General features: G+C 36.2%; 1 protein-coding gene across 7 annotated transcripts in view; it reads right to left on the bottom strand.

The window, feature by feature from the left end:
- Positions 1-23751, bottom strand: part of LOC112528803 (lysine-specific demethylase rbr-2) — a 25625-nt gene extending 1874 nt beyond the window's left edge. The window contains exons 1-32 of one of the 7 annotated variants that reach the window (XM_025139889.1): positions 23641-23745; positions 22172-23535; positions 20398-20455; positions 17899-18021; positions 16983-17040; positions 16761-16897; positions 15859-16017; positions 15665-15751; positions 15178-15360; positions 12200-12352; positions 11897-12088; positions 11762-11827; positions 11559-11654; positions 10979-11065; positions 10771-10887; positions 10482-10689; positions 10300-10364; positions 9243-9301; positions 9020-9151; positions 8764-8923; positions 8337-8669; positions 7983-8162; positions 7734-7795; positions 6307-6385; positions 5321-5470; positions 4998-5134; positions 4632-4737; positions 4435-4508; positions 3452-3596; positions 1422-1571; positions 530-625; positions 246-341 (exon numbers count right to left, since the gene is read on the bottom strand). In XM_025139889.1, coding sequence (XP_024995657.1) covers positions 246-341; positions 530-625; positions 1422-1571; positions 3452-3596; positions 4435-4508; positions 4632-4737; positions 4998-5134; positions 5321-5470; positions 6307-6385; positions 7734-7795; positions 7983-8162; positions 8337-8669; positions 8764-8923; positions 9020-9151; positions 9243-9301; positions 10300-10364; positions 10482-10689; positions 10771-10887; positions 10979-11065; positions 11559-11654; positions 11762-11827; positions 11897-12088; positions 12200-12352; positions 15178-15360; positions 15665-15751; positions 15859-16017; positions 16761-16897; positions 16983-17040; positions 17899-18021; positions 20398-20455; positions 22172-23496 — 5073 coding nt within the window. In that variant the 5' untranslated portion in view covers positions 23497-23535; positions 23641-23745. The other 6 variants (XM_025139886.1, XM_025139884.1, XM_025139885.1 and 3 more) reach the window with 6 other exon arrangements.
- Positions 23752-25811: the final 2060 nt, after the last annotated feature.

Genomic DNA, 25811 nt, shown 5'->3' on the forward strand with positions numbered 1-25811 from the left:
AAGCCTCATCGTACCCGATGAGGTTTGCCCCACCATCCCGATGTCATAAGAATCAGCTATGATACCATTTGTAACACCCAAAAGCCCAACGCAACAGACTGACTTAATAACTTCGAATCCAACTTAAAACCATAGTGGCGGTAGCCCACAATTTCAGGCTTATAAGGAGCTCAAAAATCCCATTTCTATCCATGTGGGACGAGTTGTTACACATACTACTAATGAGAGGACTCCTTGCTTGTTACCTTGAGTTCCTTTTCGAAGTGCACAGGAAAACTTTCGCCTTCCGCTATCAGTTCAAAAACTTTATGCAATTCAAGTGCACCAGAATCCGCCGAAACCTGTTTTCAGTAGTAGCAAAGGCATTAATTGAATCGGGAAGTGGAGGGTTTTTTCAAACAACAAGGGGCTGGGTCAACTATTCAATCAAATGATATTGAGCATGTTTCCAATTTGAATTTAAAGACTAGGAATGGTGTGCATAGAAACCTATAGCAAACGTTTGTTGAAGAAGAGAGAAAATTCGGACCTTTTTGGCCTTCGTTGCCCATTGCAAACCAATGTGCTTTATTGTCGTAAGTCTATGCCAGAAATAGTCTTCTGTAGGAACACTTATAGTGAGACCCTGCAAACAGATAATTTGGAATTATAAAAGGAAGAGTATATTTCTTGTAGATAACATAGCAAATATCCTTGGTGTAAAAGGAAACTTATATCCCATCTACCCAGGGTTTGATTCCAGGCATACACAACAATTGTGGCAACTGAGTTTATCAAGGCTGATTTCTTACTGTCACAATTTGCCGCCATTAGTCCGGGCATAGCCTGGGGCACCTTTCCAAAAAATTCTTATATCCAAACAACCATATAAAGGAACATGATCATAAATACATGTCAGCATCTGAAGTCCTACATAGAAAATAGGGTAAACTATAAATTTGGTCCCTATGGTTTGTCGAAAATAACATTTTTCATCCCTGTAGTTTTGAAATTACAAAATGGCCAACATGGTTTACAAAAACGTCCAGATTTGGTCCCTGGGTCTAGCGGCTGTTAAAAAATTCTGTTAAATGCACATTTTCATCTTTTTTTGTTTGTCTTTTAACCAATCAAATACAACTTTATGATTTGGTCCTTATGGTTTTTGATTTGGGTAAATGACAATTTTTTTGATAAAAAGACGAAAATACACCTCATTCTACAGGGATGGAAAGTGTTATTTTGACAAACTAAAGGGACCAAATTTGTAGTTTACTTTAGAAAATATTATTATCCCCAAACATCACATGCCACATTTGTGCCATAAAAACTTCACTGAAAAAGGTCAAACTAGATCATCATATTGTTTCCCAAATATAGGCTAGGAGGGTAACTGGCTAGTGTCAGGGTCATGCATCATAAAATCTACAATTAGCAAGTACCTCTTTCAGTAGCCGCTGAATCTGGTGGATTGATGGCTTTTGCGAAGCTTTTAATAACTTAGATGCTCGAACTCTCCATGAATTTCGAGCTAATGCAAGCTCAAATTTGCAATTACATTGGCGATCATAGACCCCAGCCACTTCTACTGCCTTTAAAAAAAAGAAACATGATTTACTCTATCACACAAGAAAATAACCAAAAATGTAATAGTAAATTTAACTTAGAGGCTGTTTAGTTGGTTTTCCTTTAAGTCCTGTATGGATAAAGCTTCCAGTATGGATTAATCTGTCTGTATAAATTAGAAAGGTTTTTGTTTGAGAGGATTTTTTATAGACGGAAGAGCATGTTTTTTCATTGGGAGGGAAAAGTTCAAAAAAAACTTGGCTTTCTGCATAAAGCTCCCCCCTAGAAGCTTACTGAATAAGCCACTTTCTATATTATTAAGCCACTACCATAAAGTCATGTATAGCTGACTGAATATTTGGTTGGTTTTTCATCAAGGGGCTGTTTGGTTGTGGCTTAATGAGCTGTATAGCCTATATGGCTTATTCGCTCAGCCATAAATACCTGTTCGGTCAGCAAATGACTTAATTACTCAGCTCGTAAATGATACTCCTTTACACTCAGCCATTTAATTTCCCATTAATTCCCCAACTACCCTTCCATAAAGAAACCCTATTTTACACGCTCCAAGTTCCAGCATCAGTTCACCTTCCAAGTTTCCATTCAGGGTTCACGGCGCTCATCTTCTTCAACCTCTGCGCTCTGATTTCTCCTATGGTTTTCGATATGTAGCTGTTGTTTACGATTTGTAGCTGTGCTTTACCGATTTCTTCAGGCTCACACCCCTTTGCCTCTTCGATCACCAAGCTCTTGATTTCTACAGGTGCTGTTTATTTCTCCAAGCTTTTGATTTCTCCACCCACCATTAAAACCTCTGCTTCTCCCATCGTCAGTCTCTTTTCCCGTCACTGGTCATCTTTCTTCTCCTTAAGAATCTCTCAGACCCCTCGCTTAGATCTGAAGAAAAATCCCTCAAAGAATATGGTTCTGACCCTTGAAGAAGAAATCCTATCCCATAGATCTCTCAAACCCTCGATTTTTATTCAGGAGAGATTCGAATGCTTTACACTTCACCTCCTTCTGAATATGGTTCTGACCTCTCTAGGGTTTTTTAATTAGGGTTCATCGATTTGGGGTTTTCTTTTTTCTCGCTTTAATTTGATTCAAAAACTGATTATATTTAATTTGTTTGTTGTTCTTGATATGAGTTTCTTGATTATATTTGATTTGTTTTTGATCTACTACTTTCTATAAAATTTACTGCAAATATTGTTGTTTATTGTAAAATTTTATCAACAAAGATCGTTAATATAAATTAAAAGGGTAAAATAGTCATTTCTACCATTTAGATTGTTTATTCAGCACAACATCCGAACATCAATTTAGTTACATCCATACAGACAACTATAGCGAACAAACAACTTTATCCATACAGGACTTGATAAAAAATCAACTGAGCAGCCCTGCATGGATAAAGCAGTCTGTGTGAATTGATTTGTCTGTAGAGATTGTGAAGGGTTTTGTTTAGGAGGGTTTTTTATAGATTGAAAGAGCGTGTTTTTTAATTGGGAGGATGAAGTTTAGAAAAAACTTGGCTTTCTGCATAAAGCTCCCCCCCGAAAGCTTATTGAATAAGCCACTTTCTATATCATTAAGCCACTACCAAACAATCATGTATAGCTGACCGAATAAGCTGTGAGTCCCATTAAGCTGCTAACATGCAGGCCCTAAGTTGAGTCTCATTTAAGCTCCTTAAGCCACTAACAAACAGGCCCTAGATATAGCTAAAACAATTCTATACAATAAATAATGATGCAAAACATGCAGATGCTAGATAGTTGTTGTGACATATTATTGCCCCCCTCTTTATGCTCCCCAACATGGTCAGATGGATAACGGCAAAAACAAGAGCTATATGTGCAAAATGTTATTAGCAGCAAAAACTAAAAGCCAGATTCTTAGTCACCTTTAAAGCAGTGGATAGTTTCCAAATAACCATGCTTGGGTCTTCGCCAAGCGAACTCAAGGAAAATTCAACAATTCCAGTCAAGCAAGCTTTGTATGCCAGAGCTTTCTCAACAATTTGACGTATTATGGCCTTTTCTTCAATACTGCAAAAAGGAGCAATATATCAGCAAGAATGAAGCTTACATCTGTATAATGAAGACAAAAATATGACCCAAAAAAAATATGACAAACATCATATGGAAGAACTCGTCAAAGACTGAAAGCACAATCATCAACAAGAGAAAAGAAAAGGATGTGTAAAAAAGCTAGGGAAGCACATAAACTCTGGGTTCTTGACTTAACTAATTTTTTTTTTAAAATAACCCAAAAATACTTTTTTTTTTGTAAAAACATCTATTTGTCCATTTTTTTCACGAAAGAAGAAAGGGCTCACAAAAATCGGGAAAAGTTTTTGCTGATGGGACTCCTTGGCCGGTTTCATGAAATGGAGGGGCGATTCATGAAGCATTTCATGAAATGGTCCACACCTGGTTTTGTATTAATTAATTACTAATTAAAATATTAATTACTAAATTTTTAATGTATTTTCGATAATAATTAATTAGTACAAAACCCGCGTGTGGGCCATTTCGTGAAATGCCTCATTAATCCCCCTTATTTCATGAAACTGGCCAAGGAGTCCCATTGGCAACAACTTTTCGAGATTTTTGTGGGGCCCACGTGGATTTTTGTGGGCCCTTCCCCCTTCTTCCTTTCATGAAAAATTTTGAGAAACGGATGGGTTTTTCTTGTGGGGCCCAAAACTCCACATCTAGTAATGAGCAAAAAACACAAGCATGGAAGTCGATCAATCTAAAAGAAGTCAACATAATCAAACAAAAAGCACATCACTTTGGGAAAGCAAATCATACACATGAAACACTCATGGGTAGCACATGCCAGTTAAGGCATGCAATTGGATGAAGCTAGGGAGGCACTTACTCGAGACATAGATTATCAGCATCAGAAAGAAGCTCCATAAACTTATCCAACTCAGGACGTTTTGCATCAATTTTCTGAAAATGAAATATTTCAAATCCAGAGGTTAATCGCTCTCGCAACTTTACATAAGGCAGAGTTTGGTGCAGGTCAAGCAAACACTAAAAACGAAAAGAGTCTCAACAACTAACTAAATATACCAGCCGTGAGACTTTGCCGCTCTCAATGATATGACAGTAAGGACATATGTAAGCTGCTGCATGACTTGTACCACTGGAAGTTGGTTTTATGCACTGCCTATGGTAGCTGCATGCAAGATGTTAATAACTAATATGTCAAAAGAAGCAGTACCCTTTTGTGATTATTCCCCTCTATCCTCTCAAAAAGCAGTACAGACTAATAATTAATAATTAAAATATAAACAGGAAGTAGTATTTAGACCTTATAAAATAAATTAGTATTACATACTATCAACTTCATTTTCCCGTATCCATCAAATAAAGGTTTTCTGCCTTGTTGAGTAAAATAGTGCTTTTGTTAACTGATAATGGACCATGACAGCTTACCATTCCATGCACACAGAACAAGTCAAGAGTTCCTGATCCTGAGCCTCATTTGAGCATAACATACATTCTAAACTTCTTCGGTTACAGCCATCAGGCTTGTTATATACATACAAAGATCTGTCTAGAGCATCTATGATCTGCAAACAAAGAAAAAAAATCCAGAATATCAACGAAGATATATGAAGGTCAGTATGGCACGATGTTAGGCTTATTATGATGTCCAAATATCTAACTGTAGTCCTTTATGTGAAGAATATTCAAAAAATTAGCAGTCTCTCCAAAAAAATTAATATAATATAAATAAACTGAACTACATAGTGTACCCGAGATAGAGCATTGAGTAGCAGATTATCATCACCAGCTTTAACCCCAACAATGTCTCCGCCTCTCTGCTTCCATTCTCTAACCCTCTGAACTTCAGATACAACCATGTCCATTTCCATGCAATTAAAAGCATTGGTGCTGCCAAGACTCTGCACAGACCCAATAATATTACTATCATCAACATAAGAATAAAAACAAAATATCAAGAAAATGCATTACTCATTGATCATTTGGAGAAAGAATATTGCTTTGGTATAGTCCAATATTGAGGTTGGTTCCTCACCTCCCCTCTTTTTCCCAGATAAAAGAAAAAAACATAAATGATAAACTAATACATAGAGCTCTCCACTAAACCATTATGAATATAACCTGTTGGTATCTTATAATAAAGAGAACTATAAGACCCCTTTTAAGTTGGCCAGGTATCAACAGAGTTACTTGATTTAGGTAGATGTCCCAGTGTCACCGCTTAAGGGGATATAAGAAGGGTAAACCCTGGTAACTGAAGCAACCATACAGGAAAAAAGAAAACAAAAGAAAGGCAGCTTAGATGGAGAACAGGCATAAAAAGGGAAAACTTTGGGATGGGTGAAAGAGAACATATTTCGTCCCTTCAATATTTGTGAAGCCTAAAAATGAATATCTTGTTCTCCGCCTCTCCTATTGAAACACTCATTGCATATGTTCTCTTTGTTTCTTCAACACCATGTTGTTCTGTTGTGCAGGAATGACTCAAAATTTGTCACTTAAACTTTTGCAACTATCAGCCTTCATGGCATCCCAAATAAGCCTCTAGTCATAATCCATACCTACTTTTATCCCAACTTATGCAGAAAGAACAGAGAATAACGTAAGTTCCATCCTCATATAAGAAAGAAAAAGTTCTACTAGTCACTGAATCGTTTTGAAATAAAACTGGAAGAAAAAAGGTTATGGTCTACAATAAGTTCGTTCAAGAAAAAAAGGTGACGTGTGAAAAAATTACCTCGAGCTGCAATAACAAAGACCATGACCGATCTCCAGTACTGCAGGTGAAAAATGCTTTCACTTCGTCCACCCATACACTACACATTGTCAAGATGTCAGTCAAAAAACATAATTAGCACTGAATTACATCGACTCTAAAAACATAAATGTTACTGGAAAAATGAAAATATAAAGCACACTATACGATAATCAGTAATATCATTTAATATGCCAACCAACATATAATGTAGTTCCTCCATGATAAGTGAAATGTTCTCAACAAACTACCCGAACGGCCAGTAGCAAGAAGAGAAGTTCATATTCTTACAACAAAGAATGACTGCAAGGGTATAGCAAGAGAAGATGTTCACATTCTTTATAGAAAAAGAATGATTGCAAGAGATAATTTATAACCATGTATAGCGCAATTAATAAAGGCAAATAGAATCAAATGGATTGGGTAGTAGGTGTGCCTTATAATTAATAAGGAATTCGATTAAGATAGTGGTTCATAGTAGTGTGAGACAAGTATGCTAAGTCACCTAAACTACATATAAGTTATTTGGTCACAGACATGTGGGGCCTACCTTGTTGGATGCTACCTCCATCACTAAAATAAGTTCATTTTTGAGTTTGGAGTTAAAAACCTCCACACTAGGAATTTGAATCGACATAGACACTTTAGCTTTTCAGAATCAAAATAATTTATTACCGTAGTACATTGTGTACATTGTTAAAACAAATATTTATCATCAAGAAGTTTGTAGTTTGAATGAGGTAGCAATTCCAGGTTTATGCAAGTAAAGGGCCGTTTACTAAACACGTACTTGGTAAGTGTTTAACGCATAAATTTCCTCATTGGATGAACATGAGAAGAGCCAAGAATCTTACGCGTAAGAGCGATGAGAAGGATGGAGAGTCTTACCCGGTAAGTGAGGATGGCGACTCTTACCCAGGTGCTTAACAAGTAAATTGTTGCATTCAATATGTTTTGATGTACTAAAATCTTACGCATCAAAATAAATTATAGTGTTGACTCCTATTAGTAAGCGCTTACCGGGTAAGCATATGGGTAAACGGCCCCTAAGTCATTAGATCACAAATGAATGACATACGGAGAAGGTATACATGACCATAGAGCAAAGATCTAGCAATTAGAAATATTGCTATAACGAAAAACATACTATTATCTAGCAGTAGCAGAAAATGGGTCTTACTTGCATGCAGAAGAATAGAAAATAGTACTTATCGGACTTATGAAAATGAATATTTCATTTTATATTTTTGCATATGTTTCATACTAAACCTCTGCTTCCGATACAGAAAGAAGCTATATAACAATAGGGGCACGCATCAATTCATATATCTAGATTAAGATCCAAACGGTTAATAGCGAAAAAGAAAAAAACTAAGAGAGAATGTGGATGGCGCATCTTGGGAACTCACTTGTGTCTCTTGATAGCATCAACTAATCGGTCAACAATCAACGGAAAGGATATTTTAATTATCTGCCATTTAAAAATGTCATACATTAATGAACAGCCAAAAATGGAAGATTACAGTCTAGGTGGAAAACTTGGTCGCATCCTACTTCTGCTCTCTTTTCTTTATTATGAACTTGAAGAAAATACATTATGTTTCAGCCACTAATTGCATATCAAGGTTCAGCAGGAAGAACACTGGAGAGAATAATACCTTAGATTGTCTCAGAGTTTCTTCAACATCACTCAGATCAAATCTTTTAAGGCTGCATGGGTCCAGGATCTCAACAGCTTTCTTAAGCCAATTAATCCCGTCAACCAATGACCTCCAGAAAGGACGAGATGTATATATAACATGATGATGTCCTGCATCCTCCAATAACATTTCAACTTCCTGCAAAATGAAAAACAATTAAATAATAACTATTATAAAATAGCCTTCCAGGAGAAAAATTAAATTAAGATTAGTATAGTAACACATTTTGGCACCGAAACCATAGAAGACACCAAAAGGGTGAAAAATAAGTAACCGCATAACATGTAGAAACAAAAATTTTACATCAGTCACCTTTAGTGTGGGATCAACAGCCCTGAAAGTAAGGGCCTTAAAGCACCAATGGAGAATCGCACAAGTTTCTCGTAGCTTTGGAATCACAAGGAAGTCAAAACGAAGTGATAACTCCGCCTTCATTATGGACTCCATCTTAGCAACCTGATCTTCAATCTTGGAGATTAGATCAGAGGACATCTCACTGACATCAAGAATATTCAGCAGTGACTCTGCATCATGCAGCGCAGAACAGGCATTATGCTCCAACTCCATGTAATTATGTAAAACATTTTCAAGCAAAGACCGCTCTTTCAAATATATCTTCAGTAACTTTGATTCCGAAACCAACTCCTGCAAAATTGCATCATATTTTCCAGAGAATTGACTCAGAAACCGCTCATGCATAGTACTTCAAATAAATATCATGATCAGACATAGTGAAAACCTTCAGGTCATCAACTTTAAGCAAAGCATTTCCAACTGACGATATAGAGAGATCGGAAACTAAATATGGTTTGGACTTAATCAACCAGGACTTCGCCATAGACAAAGCTCCCTTGACACCATCAAGAGAAGGTAAAAGTGCACAAAGGTCTTCTGACATCCTGAAAGTTTTTATTTATTTATTAGAGACCAAAAGCCATAAATCTACCGCTATCTACAGAAGAACCACAGGGCATTCAGGTGCAGTTATAACAAACCTTACAACATCCTCAAAATCAGACATCTGAACCTCACAAGCAAGAATATGTTTTGCTTTTTCTTCCAAACGCACAGCTTGAGCAAGTACATCAGAAATTTTCTTGAACACCTTCTCGTTGTCAATTTGTAGTCTGAATGACATCAGCATACGTTTAAAAATAATCATAAGATATACAGGAACTAAAAAGGATATTCTAGAAGCATCAAGCCAAGAATCCATACTTGATGGCCATAGCCATTACTTGCTGAATAGAGTCCAAAGGCATTTTACCACTCAGCACCTGCAGAAGTTCAAAAAGAAGAAGCTTGCTTTAAGATAGATTGATTAAGGGGAAAAAGACAAATACTGCATCTTTGTTTGAAAGTTAGAATGATATAGCGTGTCCTATCAATGTTGTAGGCATCAAATTCAATTGATGATAACCAAAGGGCCTTTGGCCTACCAGTATGCGAGCCCTCGGCCTCCTAGGAGGTCAAGGGTTCAAACCTCACCAAAGGTGAGGAGGGTGTGCGAGTTTATTTGTTCAATTTACCGTATATAAATATTATATACTTCAAAAAAGATCAACTGAAGATAGTGCAGTTGAAGAGTAAAATATAATATAAGATAATAATAGCAGTACATGGGACAGAATGTAGATTTTAAGTAACAGTAGCATTCCATTAATTAATATTTTAATTAAAATGAAAGAATTGATTCTAAACTTATTTCATTCATTTATATAGTTTAATTTAAAGTAAATTTCAAAAAATGAAATAATTTTCTATATATATATAAATAATTGTATTAACTTTTATATTCATTTTAATTTAAAGATATTTTTATAGCCCTTTTTTGTACATATTAACTCTAATAAATTTATAACTTCTCAAATTTTGATTGTAGTAAGTTTTCTAATTATATATATTGATTTTAATTTCATATATATATATATATAGGGTTGGGTTCCGGTGAGAAGGAGAGTTAAGGTGAGAAGCATAAGAAGAGATCTCCATCCTTGGATGCACATTAGGATGAGATGCACCGGATCAATCCCCGTATCAACAGCGACTCATAGGTGGGTTTGAGATTAAAGGTGATCAAGGGTCCAGATCCCTTCTTACGCTTCTCACCTTAACTCTCCTTCTCACACGATCCTTCACCTATATATATATTATTGTCAAGTGACCAAATTTTTTATAGATTTCTTTTATACATACTGTAAGAGATTTTCTATAATTGTATGCATTGAATTAAAGTGTAAAAAAGCTATCAGTTAAAGACATGAATGGTGTTTACCTTCCAAGCTTCTACCCTGCAAGAAGCCTTCTTTAACTCGACATCAACGAGAAGCAACTCATCAACTACATCACAAAATAAAGCAATTAAAATGACCATATACTTGGAAGTGTACACAAATACAACAGTTATATCTGTAATATGATTGAAATGAAAAATAGGTGAATAGGAATAGAGCAGACATTGAACTTTCAACAATGATCCATCTTTCTCAAGGCAGATCAACTCATCAACAACGTTTTCTTGATCCTCCCGCTCATGAATATTCTTCACAACATCATTATAGCGTGAAATCCAGTCAAAGGCATCATGCTGATATTGCCTCAAAAGTGTTAACTCCGGAACATCAACAGTAAAACCATCATATTCTTGGATAAGTACTTCAAGGTTCTGCACATCATACAATGCTTTATATATCATACAAGATACCCACTTACACCATCTAATTACATAAATAGCTAAATTACCAACCTTTAAAGTTATAGAACCTCTCAATATCTCAGTAGATCGAGACTGACATAATTCAACTTGCCTTACAAAATCCAAAAACATTGGGACTTCAGGAAGTTGAAGTTGAAGTTCTACAATCTGATCAGAAAAAATAATATAAAAAGATGAATGTCTACACTCTAAGATATAAAGACAATATAATGTGTTGGAAAAACTATATCTTAGTCACCTCTGACTTCAAGCTATTGAGGATATCAACCTCGATCACCCCAGGAGATTTCTCTGATATGCAATTTCTTACAGTGTGTAGCCATAGCTAAAGAGACGAAATAAAGAAGAATATATCAGACAACGATAAAAACAGCCAAGACTGGCATGAGATGAGACGAAAAACTTGAAATAGCACTCCAAAAAATGGGCAGTTCTCTGAGGCTACTCGAAAGAAAAAAGCACACCCACCCACCCACCCAACAGCAGGAAAAGTGGGAACTCAAGACAGATGACAATATTCCACATGCAAGTTCCCTACCACATATCATAGTAGTTGGTCCTCATAGCATCTTTCTTCCTATCCAACCTACTTCAAGAGCAAAAGCTACTTTTGTGCCCATATGACAAGTTAAGTTGATCTAAGGAATCAACTCCAATCCAATATAAGCCACTCCGAACTATTTGAAGTGACTAAAGATAGGGACTTGCCAACAAGCTACAAATATCCAACCAAAAAAATGAAACAAACAAGAGGTATATGATTTTTTCGAATTGCTGGGGGACTGAGGGTTGGGTGTTAAGTCGAAAACAAAATAAACCTTCACAGCTGACAGCTTGGTCAATAATCTCTCGCTTTCTTGTACATATATAGCAGACTCACGAGCTTTAGAGCACAAGGTTTCCAAATCCACAATCTGAAATTAGGACCAAGGATGAATAACCGAACAAAATGAAAAGTAATCACCAACTTCTAAAATTTTGTAAATAAACTGAAGTAATATGGGAGGTTTTATACAGAGACATTGGAGCTTGTTGAAAGAGCAGAACATATTTCTTGAATCAGCTCCCTTGCTTCTTCTTCATAACCCTACGAAGGAAAACACTTGTTCAGTGACTGAACAGACATTCTACTAAAAAAGATTGGAACATCATTCACCTTTAACTTCAGATGCCCAGGTTCATTACAAGGCACAGGGTTGGCATTAAGCAAAGTGTTCACGTCTTCCATCTTTACTCTCTCCACTTCAGAGTTATGGTGAGATCCCCACAATTCGATTTTTGAAAGACAATCTCTTACGCCTTCTGCCCAATTCTGAGCTTCAGCCAAATTTTTAGCCAGTTCTCGCACCTATTTTCATTCATATGGTGATATAAATGCAGACTCATTAGCAAAAGATACAATTAGGAAGCATAAGGACCTCCCAGTCATGGAAAAAATAATCAGACTCTTCAATCTTACTGGATCCATTTCAGAACCAGCCCAAAGGAACTGTTCCGCTTCTTTCAAGGCACTGGCATAAGCATCATTTGAATATGGCATCTGAAGAATTTTACAAGACCTCAAGAGCCATTCTTCAGCAAGTTGCGCAATTGTCATATGGCCACCTTTAATCTACAAATCAGCATAAGAATGTCAATAGGAGCGAAGCATCATACTTTCACCAACACTGCAATACACAAGGAATTTTAATAAACCTAAACAAAGCCGCAGGTAATTTTCTGACAACAGTAACTAGACGACCATTTAACTAAACTAATAATATACCAGTGCAGTTCTCCCAGATAATCAAGTTTTCGTGGTCCTACTTGTTCCGAATGGTCTGACTAGCATTGCAGGAAGTTATTGTACTCTTTCAGAGGCCATAGAGAATTCTTGTAATGAATCATTATGATAACAGTCGATGACACAACCTTCATGACCTTGTTTGAAAGTACGACTTGCTTTATGAGTAAAAGCTTTTTGACACTAGTAATTGTTGTCCCTTCTAATGACCCTGCATATAATTGCATGAATACCTATGCATGGTTGAAATACTTATCGACTCCATATAAGATGAATGCATCTTTACTCGTGAAACTGTTTCTGCAAGCACTTGCTTCATCACCATAAAATAAAATCACCAAGGCAATGAAGGCATGACTGTAGGTTGAATCATAAATGATACCAAACATTATTAGAGGAATTGAGGAATATCGATTGCCAAATCCTTCGTTGATTACGGAATGAATTAAGCTTGTACTTGCTTATTTTAAGTTATATGGTATGAATATTATTAGAAAGATGGGTGAAAAGTTTTGAAGATCTTTAAAACTTCTTTGACGAGCTTGAGACACTTGAAGTCATTCTAAATGTTGAGTGCATGCAAAAAGACATAAACAAGGCGAAGGAATAAATAAGTTCAAACAACCTATAGGCTTAGCAGATGTACAATCCCGTACATGGGGCACTCTCAAGTCTCAACTACAAACTACCGGGAATAAGCCCTCCCCCCTAGCTACCCTAGTGAACCGCTAACCTTTTTGTCCATACCTCTCCCCATCCATAGTAGCTGTTAGTCCTTACGAATTAACGGCTACCCTAATCCGACGTCTCTAAGAACTTCTATTAGAAGTGATGTCCTTGAAACCATCCAAAGCCTCTATATCCAGACTTCTCCTCAGCCTGCCTCCTCTCCTCACCCCTCGACCGTTACCCTCTCCACCTCCTCATTGTGTCGTCATTCGTCTGCCATGGACGTGATTAAACCACCGCGATCTTCCTTATCTCAATTTATCTGTGATAGGCGCAAGTGCGACTCCTAGCTTTGCCTTGAAGACCTCGTTCCACATCTTGTTCAACATGGTCCAGCCACAGGTCCACAACATCCTCATTTTCTGCAACTTTCAATTTCCTCTCATGTGTCTTAATTATCTCCCAACACTCTGTAGAAATTGTCAGAAGATCTAATGGGCACTCTGTGGAATTTGTCATTCAATTTTAACATGACCCTCTTGTCGCAAAACGCTCTCATGGCAGCCCTACACTTCAACGACCATGCCTCTACTCAGTGAGTAACATCGTCCTCGACCTCTCCCTCTTGATTCGTGGAGCCTAAAAACTTGAAACTGTCCTTTTGAGGTGCCCTCTACTCCTCACTGTTTTCTACCACCTCTTTGGAGCTCTTTGTTGAAATTTGCAACAGAATCTAGGGGTACTCGGTCTTAGGACGATTAATGCACAAGTGTAGGAGGACAACAACAACCACAACCATGATTTGTAGATAAAGAGTCCTACATAATGAATCGTTCTTGTGGAAGCTCTATCCCAACCATAGTTTTAAAAAGAGGAATCGGGCCTCGCGGCGTTTTCCCTTGATAAAGCGAGGCGTAAGCCTCGAGGCGGTCCGAGGCGTAAGCCTCAAGGCGGAAAATAAAATATATCAACACATATCTAATAATTATTATTTTTTATAAAATTATATATATACAAACTAAGAAAAATAAATAGGATGAATTATGAACACAAATGTAAATATAATTATAAATTAACCACCATAATACTGTAAATAAATTATATTTCCTTACTCAAGTCTCTCTATACATATTTATATTTATATAAATTGTACAGGAAAAGATATACATACATATACTAGAAACGTAATATATATATATATAATATTTTATACAAACCAGAATCAGAATATAAACATATATATGTGTGTGTGTGTGTATTATATACCAACAAAGAAAATATATAATACTTGTAGCAGGTACAAGTTTCTAGTGCAGCAAGTACAAGTTGTCACTGCAGCAAGGAGGGTTTAAAGATTAAGGAGAAAAGTGTGACTGAGGTTTTAAAGATAAGAATCCACCGAATATATGTTATAATATTAGGGTCTGATATTACTTTTGTATTTATATAATAAATCCTGACACGCCCACTAACCCATATGTAATCACATCCACATGCACATCATATAATGAGAGGCTTACGCCTCAGCCTCGCTCACCGCCTTACCAACCGCCTCACACATGCAAGGCGTACACTTCATGCAAGCACCGAGAAGCAATGCCTCGGGTTCGTTTTTTGACTGCCTTGCCTAGAGGCGTACGCCTCAAACGATTTTGAAAAAACCATGATCCCAACATACAAAATGTAAATCTCACAACTGTAGCAATGAGCTACCACAAGCATGATTTATCGAGTAAGATTTCACAAACTTGACTTTGTCAAGGTAACATATTTACATACATACAATAAAATTAAAGGCCATGCCATAAAATTATAATGTCATCACCAACTATTATGCAGGCAGAAAACATAATTGCATCAAAGTGCGAAAGAAACGAGGTTATCAAACAAATCAAGGTAAATAAAGATATAAACACAAATAAAGCAGATATGGATCATTTATCTTCATGATTTATAAGCCAGAGAAGTTTGGTCAGATTTAAAACCTTCTTCGATAAAGAGGGTAACTCATTGGTACACGTCAAATGCTTTCTTGTGTTCCTCTTTTGGATTGTGTCCTCAGAACTATGCTTGTCCATCATAATGACCAAATCATTTAATTCTGCAAGTGTGTGGCGATAAAGAAAATGTCGTTTGCGGGGCTTGCATTCACACAGGTTTTCCCAATGCTGCAAGTATAATACAAGTAGTTACTTAAGAAAACAGAATTAAGGGCCAACAAGCACACAACTAAATATGAAAGTTACATATGATCAAAGGATTGGAAGATTTTAGTTTTCTGCAGGGTATGGTTGCAATGCAAATAAGTGAGTGAAACATATGCAGCAAGACTGCAAACAGAGCGTGTTGGAGGCATCAAAAGAATGATATCAAGCCCACCCCAGATCGAAGGATATTGGAAGACATGTGTCAATTGTCATTACATGGAAAATAGATTAGACTATCTAAGTGGGAATAGTTAAAATCTCTTACCTCTAGACAAACAAAAGCAGAAGGTCTGCAGCTGCAACCAACAGCTGAAAGATACAAGAACTGCTGACATATGATGCAAGTCGCATCCTACAAAAACATTTTTCACAATTTTCATCATAAATGTAATTACTACCATTATGTTGATGTTTCCAAACATCAAAAAGAAGCAAATAGACTCAAAAACCTCAAGTTACCTCTTCAACACCAACATAGTTTGGCTGCTCTCGAGGAGCCATGAGTGAAGAACTAATAATACCATTCTTCCAAAGCCGTTCTCTCCAACTCTTTTCTTTATTGTATATGCGAAGCAACTCATTCTTCAAGTATGGTAACGCATTGGCATCAAAATCATTCTGTAAATAGAAGGCAATGTCTGAATACATCCAAAGCAGTGTCCACGAGTGAAATAACATGGTCCCATGACTCATGAAGACGAAATCGTTGCTACTTGTATAAACCAAAAATACAAGAGAAGATAAAAATTGCATATTGATATTAACGGATTAGACATCACATCTTCTACGTCAACAATACACAAGAGAAAAAAGGAATATATTATGTCCGATGAATCGAGATTTGTGACTAATCTCATCAACCTACAGAAAAATGTTGGGTTTACAAATTTGATCTTCCTTAAAAAGAGAGGACCAAAGAGTAAGGTGTCGCCTTGTCGGTAGTTGCTAGTGGTGGAAGTTATGCAAAACATGAGCTACGGAACTAAAGAATTGTTTACAAGTAGAATTTGCAAGGTATGATTGTCTCGATGATACATTAGGAGCGCAACCGAGAAAGAGCCTGTTATTTCAGAATTTGAAAGCATTCAATCATGAGTTTATATGCAGTACAAGAATATTTATGGATATCAACTTATTATTCTTGGTGTTTCGATTTAGCAGTTGAAGGATACTAACCAATACGTAATGTTAAAAGGGGGATCATGAACCAGCAAATAAAATGTAAATAAGGTTTGACAACCTATATCAACATTGACATAAAATTGTTTGACATAAGCACTTTGCCCTTAAAAAAGTTTCATTGACAAGAAGTCCGAAGTTTCATGACATAGAGCACGTAAAACAAGCGACAAGCCACTGACCTTCGCAACCACACAAAGCAGCTCTTCATGAGACAAGACCGCAGCTTTGCGATAGTGCTGATAAAGTTCTGCTCCAAAACCACCGTAAGGTAACCAATCAGCCGGAGCAAAATTTACGGCTTCTGCACAATTTAAGCCTGCCAAGACCAAGAGGTAATTGATAAAACAAGAAAGAAAAATACGACCAAGGAAACTCCATTTCTGAGTAAATATTACGCTCACCGAAGTTGAAACCTCCATGATAAGATCTAGGGAAGGTAATAACAAAGTTGCCAGGTTCCTGGCAAAAGAAGCATGAGGAAAAGAAGGTTACATACAGGATACGACCAATGGTGTAAGAAAATTGGCATAATCACTTGCATCTCTGACCCATACGGCGCAATATTGAAAAGGGCATGTTGTGTAAGCAGAATAGTATGCAACTAAAGACAGAGACGCCTCTAAGAAACCAAATGGACCCAGGAAAACCCACCCGGAAGTAGGGTCCCAGGGGAGGGGGGAGATGTACACAGACCTGAGCTCTACCCAAAGAGTTGAGCGGAGGAAAAAGAATCACCAGAGATCGCATCAAATCAACAAATTAAAATGTGGAGGAAAAAGAACCATTCTCCAGAAAGATAGAAGGCAGACATGTCATATTTGCAATTAGACACCATTCAAAGATGCCATGTTATATAAACCAAAGAATATTTGCAGAAACTACACTATTTATCCTATGCAATTTCACTTGTTACATTGCAAAAGATTATACACAAGTCAAGAAAAACAACAAAAATATTTTCAGCTCACAAATCAACAATTTTCCATAAACACGGCCAAATACGAAACTTGTTCACTGTATGTTAGTTAACTATAGCAAATGTTGTGTATAGTGGACTCAATCTCCCTATCATTTGTCCCTACTATGCTATTGGTTTAAGCTGCCAACTCACCTACAAGCTTAAGCAGGTAGATTGAGATCCTGACAATACTATCAGAAACTTCAATCCTTGTGGAAAATCGAACACCGGAAGCATGGAAAAAAATACGGCAATTAAGAACATGCAATTCCCAGAAAATAGCAAAATGAAGTGCAAAAGAGCCGTTTATAATGAATAATCACAAGGATAATGTAAGTCAACGATTTTGCTGATCAAACCTGTAACACACTGTAAACTGGAACATTATGTTCTTGCAGGACAGATGGATTGAGCATTGTGACCAGCTGAAAGAGCAAGTCAGGTTGAGCATCAAACAAATCAGGAAGGCTGTTCCGCATTACCTGCAGTGAAGTGGAAATTCTAGGTCAACACCAACAGCAACTGTGTTGTCATCAAAACTAGCTTTTTTTTGGGATGAAGGGCAAAACCCCTTGGAAAATATTCATCAAAACATAGTTGTGGGAAGCTAAATATGAAACTAACTAAAAAGGGGTAACACACTCCCCACGATTCTAAAATTACGTCACATCCTTCCACTCATTCAAATCTCTCTTCACTACCTTGACCAAGTCATTTTCACCTGGTGGCCTAACACCTACACATCACCCAAAACACCTCCCTTTGTACTCAAAACTTTTCCCCACCGATGTACCTAAAGGGCTATATCCAAGATGACCAAAATCGTCATATACATGCTGTCTTTAATGGACCAACATTCTAGATCTTATATCATATCAGGCCCTAAGGTCAAACTTGCCCTTTGACTTAGATTGGAACTTCCAGGTCAAGAAGAAATTATTGGGCAATCTACATTTTAATTTTAAGGATAAGACCAACCATATACACTAGTTCCATTAGCAGTACAACACCATAGAGAGCAACCGTCAAAGAAAACCATGCCCATTCATAACACACTCACATGAGCTGTCAGGATACAAAAATAGAAAAACACACAATAATCAACTATGATAAAACCAATCTTCCTTTTGAAATGGAAGAATGTTGAATAAAATGACCACAAATAAGTTATATATCTTAAGCCATGAACAATTACAAAGCTGAAATGTAATGCTCAAAGAAAATGATATTACATTCTATTCTCCTTAATTTTGTTTTTTCCTGTTCTTTCTGTCTAATATTCTTTTGTCTTCTGCTGCTTCTTTTTTACTTTATTTTTTCTTGCAGAAAAGAATATTCAGGTCTTCCTAGGGACATATCATCCTCTTCAGTAGTTACTTTGTAGTCAATCAAGATGTTTAAAACCTTGCCAAGTTCAATTGAATTGAAAGATCTCCAAGCATCCAAAAACTATGAAAAAGAGTCTTCTGAACACGGGAGGCATATAGGCCATAGCATTGATTAAAGTTTACATACTTCCCCTGCTATTCATCTGGCATATGTTTAGGTTCCTTATGAACACAACGATAAGATTAAGAGCACTGCAAACATGCTTTTCACCAGTATGAAAGATGGAGGAATTGCTCTATTTCATGCAATTTATTTCGCATCTTCAAGTTCAGAAAAGAAGTGCCCAGCTTCTGAAACTTGGTCTGCAAGAACACCCATTTCAGAGGAGAATGTACAGGGCATTCCTAATAAACCTCATTCTCCTTCTGGAATGAGTTGAGAACCACACTTAACCCACTGCAAACATGTGAGACATCATGAGGATTTTGTTGATTTTTACTACCTCATGCAACAGTTAAGCATTTCTGTTGTTTTAGTTTTCTATTGTTCCCACCCACAATAATTGCTTTCATGAAGTTGAATATCTTCAAGGAGCAGACTGGGGGGCTGGAAGGACTGATTATGCCTCAAAACTATCTGAATAGACATGATTAGTAGATATGTACTATTATATTATATCTCATTTCTAGTCTTCCTAGAGTAGATTCTACTCTTCTCATATTTTGTCACCATGCATCATCACAATATCTTGCCATTCCCTGCCCCTAGCTAGAATCAGCACTTTTATTGATGGAAACTAGTATTAAAAACAGATCTTATAAGTTAATAAAACAACATTATGTACTGTTTGTGTTTTAATTCCCACCAAAAGTAAAAAAAGAAATTTATGCCGACAGATTTCGATCACAGCAAGTGATATTATGACTAACCTGATGCTCTTAAAGTTACACCAAAAACCCAAACTGCTAAGTTATTTGCACTTGGCAGTGACCTATTGACACATATAAAGAACCCATATCTCGTCTATTGCAAGCTAATGCCAATTTATCCAAGACTATAGACATCCATCCAGCTACTATCCTATGGTATAAACAACACAAGATTTATGCAGCAGCTACATTTCAGGAACTTGTGGAACAATAGATTTACATGCCACACCATCAGCTGTCTTTACTAATCGACCCGGCTTGCAATCCTTTCATTTACTTCTGTGCCCTAAACCTACAATTCGTTGTACACAAACTCTATACAATTCTACTCATGAGCGCCCGAAGGCATACTGAAATAATCAAAATAATTCTACAGCATTTTCGTATACAAGTAGTAAATCAATTTTAGTGAATAACTAGTATTAGGCAAATAGGTGTCTATGGTGGCTCAAAGGGAGCTTGTTTGTGAGTTTTCAAGCTAATACGCTAATACAAGGACTGAACACAAGGAAGTGGTAAAATCATAGAGCACTTTTCTAGTTCTTACCATGGTGTACAGTTATTTTACAGAAAATGCCACGATATACATTAATGGCCTACCTTCTCAAAAGCACTGGCTTCACTACCAGGGACGCTGTACCAACATTTGGGTTCTCCCCTGAAAGTATACAATTAACATTCAGAATATGTTTCAATGTAATACAAAATTGAACTATTTAAGCCATAAATGAACTCTATATGAAAGGAGACCAAGCCAGGAAAGAGAGAACTATATTACGTGCACAGAAATTTTAACTATCATGGATGCTAATCAGGGATAGGAGTGGTGAGTCCTTGTTGGAGGAAATGACCGTTTCCACCACATGTTAGATACAGATGTGTGCTGAAAACTGGACAAAGAATTCTCTTTCTGTGCTTGTTACACTTTAGGAAGCCATGACATGCTCATACATCGACAATGAACGCCTTAAACATGTCAAAATAAACTCTTGAGGTCACAAACAAAGACAAAGACAAAATTTGAGGCAGAACAAGCCCCAAACATCCATTTTCAAGTTTCTTTATCATTAAGTAGTAATCAAACCTCAATATAAATAACGCGTGTTAGATATTTAGAGGTCCATGCATCTTTGATTTTCAATCTTTTTAAGAGTTCATCTTTATGAGCCAATTGCTAATAGAAGGTGATACATTTTGTAAAGGTGATGTGTCTCAATACTATAATCAGGATAGTTGTATCCAGACAATAGTAAATCTAGAACTAAATTAACTCTTATTTTTCCTAATAATAACTACTAGATATGTCTGGACAAAGATGTTTGTATGGATATAGGTTTTGTACGTAATAAGTGGTAATTAACCACAAGGGTTGTGGCGTAGTGGTTGAGATCCTGGGGGATGTGGTGAAATATCCCATCCGCCTAGGGCTCGATTCCAGATGTAGACAACAATTGTGGCCACTCAGTTTATCAGAGCTGATTTCTTGCAGTCACAATTTGCCGGGATTAGTCCAGGCATAGCCTGGGACACCCTTCCAAAAAAAGTGGTAATTGGTATTAGTTGTTTGTTAAGTGTGTTTAACGAGGGCATGGAAACGTATAGAATATGAGGGGTAAGATAAAAAGGAATGGTCTCAATGGAGAAGTGACTTGTCTTTTAAGTAAATGACTTATTGATTTAAGTTATAAACAAACACTCATATATGGCTTATTGAATAAATCATCCAGTCCATTAGGTCCATTATATTCTAATCAAAAACCACCTTAGTGTAATTGAATTTTCGAAGATGTTTTTGATATTTCCGGAGCATTAACCTCAATTTCTTTTGAGCCAACTAAATACTCTAAAATGCAGCCAACTCTGTTTAACTCTGTACTGACTTTAAGTACCTTCGAATTTTTTCTAACCTTAAACTGCTATGGATGTGTAATGTGTTATGTCCAAATCTGTCCCGGGCCTCATTACTATGATGTTGCTTCTAGCTGGCACTTAGCAAATAGTAAATACACAAAAATCAGCCCATTTATGGTAGTGCATGTATATGAAGTTTATTTCAAGCATGAGTGATGCTGTTAATGCATTCAATCTTCAACATTAAGACTTGAATAAAGTTTGCCTATGTATACAAAATATCAAATATATTCACTTCACCTGTGATATAAAACTGCCTAAAGATGTCATAAGGTTCACACTGTTCCTTATTTTTTAACAAATCGATGATTTGCACGTTGTAAACAACCATGAATATACTGCCCAAGTACTCTAGGGATAACAGCTGGCATGCATGACGGAGATAACAATCTTGCACATGAGAAACATATATATAAAAAGGTAATGAAAGAGTAACAGATTCTAAGACCAACAAGTTACATACCAGTGGTGATAATTCATTGAATAGAAGCAATGGTCTTCAAAGTGCCAACAGAACGATGAAAATAGCATCCCAATGTAAAGCCAGGGCACCATAACGCCAGCAATGTTATGATGGACAGCACGGAGCATCGACCCTTGCAATTTGGGCAAGTTGTTAAGATTCCATGGGCTAGCACAGTATTCATCCCATCCATTGACATCTATAGATGATGGTCTTTGATTGTCTAGACGGGGAAAGCCACTACCATAGACAGAAGTATCCAAGTCGCTGCCATAGATAACTTCAACTTCACCGACAGATCCCTCCACTATTTCCCAAAACTTCTTTTCCAATTGAACCCTAGAGGCAGATGTTGAGCCAAACCATTTCTTCTTTGCTCTATCAGCCACACGCCTAAAAGCTTCCAAGGACAGTTGTTTACCAGGCACAAAACCGAAGCTATCCTTCTCAGAGTTGAAGCACTCCGAGCAATACCAATTACCAGGTGGGACCCGTTTCAAAGGTGGGGACAAACAATATATATGCCATCCTTTATTGCACCTATCACACAAAAGCATCACTTCTGCATGCAAGCCACTTCTGCATTGTTCACATATCTGATCATATTCTTCATCCTCTACCTTACGTGGTTTAGCTTTCTCACCTGCTTCATTGGTTCGACTTCTCTTACAACTTTGCTGTCCCCTTCTCTTCTCCGCTAGCATTCCTCTCTTACAGCTCTTCTCTTTCACACGATCCAACCTACTATAATAATTTTCATAATCATATAAATGCTCTTTATATAACTGACACAGCACATACTTTGAACATTCGGAAACCTTCCCGCCTGACCTCACAAACCGAAAAACTTCCCCCCACTTCTTTTCCTTCACAGCATTATCATAACCCCCATAACGCTTTACCCCATTAAACAACTTGCACAGATCCAACTCCTTCCCTTCAAAAACTACCTTCTTCTTCACAGCCTTTTTCCCACAATGCTCCTCCAAAAACCTATTATACTCCAACTCAAATGTCTTTGAATTGCATGCCGGAGGCCTCGCTTGCAACTGATGAATGGCCTGGGTTTTTGTGGGAAACGAAAACGTATCCAAATCTAGGGCAAAAGGGGGTTTCCAACTCTCTGGAGGAATGATCTTACAAATCCCATATGACTCAGCTTCTGGCCTGATCTTATAAATATATGCCAATGGGTCCTTAAATTCATCTTCGGTAGGGTAATAAACAGGTGCAGGTGGTATAGTTAATGATGAACTTGATGTTAAAACAATTGAACCCTGCCCTAAAACCCTCTTCTCTGCAGCCCTAGGTCTACTTTTTCCCATTTAATCAATCTTCAAACCATGAAAATCAAAATAAGCAACCTGCATCAACTTGAATCAATCCATAGGCATAAAAACATACATCACATCAAAATTGAACAACAGCATTTAACCTATGAAGCAATTTCAATAAATTAATGAACTCACCTTTGCTTTGTTGAACGCCAAATACGTTTTCTCTCTCTGTATGCTTCTGGTTGAGTAATTTTAGACCGAAGAGAGACTTGAGAACAAAAATCGAGAGTGAGTCGGAGAGTGTTTTCCTCGTTTTTCGCTTTCTTTTTCTTTCTTTCTTGATCGCCAGTTTGCTCGTTATTTTTAGGTTTGCACTAAATCAGACTTTCACTTTAAGACCCAGACTTTAATATATTTACGAAACAGCCATCCCACGTCTTTTTTATATGGTTCTTTTGTTTTTACTTTATATATTCTTTATTTTAATTTTGTAAAAAATAATATAAAATATGGAAAATTAATTAAAATAATTATTTTCAGTTAACCATTTTTCTTTTCAATATTTCAAAAATATCACTAGATCCGTAAGTGACACGTTCTTAATTTGCGGAGGGAGTCAAAATGTAAAAAAGAATCTGAACCCATAAATGCATGGACCAAATCTATAAATCAGTCACAACACTTTGGGACGGAAGTTATATGATTCAAATTTGGTCCATATACTTGTGGATTTTGTTTAGAAACTTTTTTACATTTTGACCTCCCTGCAAATTGATGATGTGTCACTTGCGGAACTATTGATATTTTTGAATTTTTTGTGAGTTAAATGGCTAAAAGATAAATCCAAAACACTATTTGTATTAATTTCCCAAAAAAATATATGTTTTTACTTTATATATATTGTTTTGTAGAATAACGTAAAATAATTAATTGGCATTATGAATTAAAATCGTGTAAAAATGAGAGTTAAACTGATAAGTGTAATAAGGGGTTTGGACCTTTGATCACATTTAATCTCAAACCAACTCATGAATTGCGGTCTATATTGGAATCGTTCTAATGTTTCTCATTAGTCTTGATCTAATGGAACTTTTCAATTAGGATTGATATGAACGTGAGATTTCTTCATACCATTCTCAATATAACTGTCATTGCTCACCAGGACCCGACCCTAATTAGAGTATATCGATTGTTTTTATAAAACTGTATATATGGTTGACCAATAAGAAATTTTTAGTTGTGCACCTGATTTTTGTTGTGAAACGGTGGACAACTAAAAGCATAACATGCATCCTTGTTCATGCGAAAAAATAGACATGAATATTTTACAACATTCATCATGAATGTCTTGTGAATGTCACGGGCGCTACACGCACTCTCGTCGATCACCCGTTTCACAACCAAAATCAAGTTTTCAAACAAATCTACTTTGTCATTGAGAGGTTGTTTGACCAATTTTTCTAATTCAGTTCGAATGTAAATAGTTGTTTGGTTCATAGATGCTAAACGAATTTAAATGATTAATTCATCTGATCAAATTCCATTATACTGTTTGGTTCAAGATTTTTAAAGATGATGGTTTATAAAATACTCAAATTCCACCAACCTCTTGATCCAGTCATTCATTGAGTCAAGCGAAGGATTTCAAATGCATCTCGTCTGGATTTACTTCAAAAAACAAAAAAAGTGCTTTAATTTTTTTCCTCGTTTTCTCTTTCGTCATCTGTTATGTTATCCTTCCGGCATTCAATTACGGCCAAGTAAACATGTGGTAATATTTCAACAAATTTCATTATGTTTTGTTCAAAATCAAACTTATTTGACGAATTCCAAGTCCACTATATTTCATTGTGTAAACCAAACACCTCGTAATAGTTTTTGTTTTCGAAATTTTAAATATGGATACATAAGGTTAAATTTACACATCTCTCATTATACTATCTTATAAAGCATTTGGCTAAAACTCTTAAAGACAACCTCTGTTATTTCGTCTAACTAACTGCAGATAAACATAATCAAATATTGGATAAACATCTCATTTTAAATATAAAAATCTAAAATATAATTAGGATAATTATTAAGTTATACTTAATAACATAATACTTGATTATTATCCTTATAAAAATCTATATTATATTATAAAGCATTTGACAAAAACTCTAAAAAATAATTTTTTATACACGAAGTACTGTTTATTGATGCATATTACTTAAAATTTAAGATTACAAGTAAATTATGCATAAGTACAACTTATTAAAGTTATATATTTGAATTTGTCTAACTAACTGTAGATAAACATAATCAAATATTGGATAAAAATATCATATTAAATATAAAATATCTAAAATATATTTAGGATAATC

The sequence above is a fragment of the Cynara cardunculus genome (assembly GCF_001531365.2).
Source record: "Cynara cardunculus var. scolymus isolate 2C chromosome LG 15, CcrdV1, whole genome shotgun sequence".
NCBI lineage: Eukaryota > Viridiplantae > Streptophyta > Magnoliopsida > Asterales > Asteraceae > Cynara > Cynara cardunculus.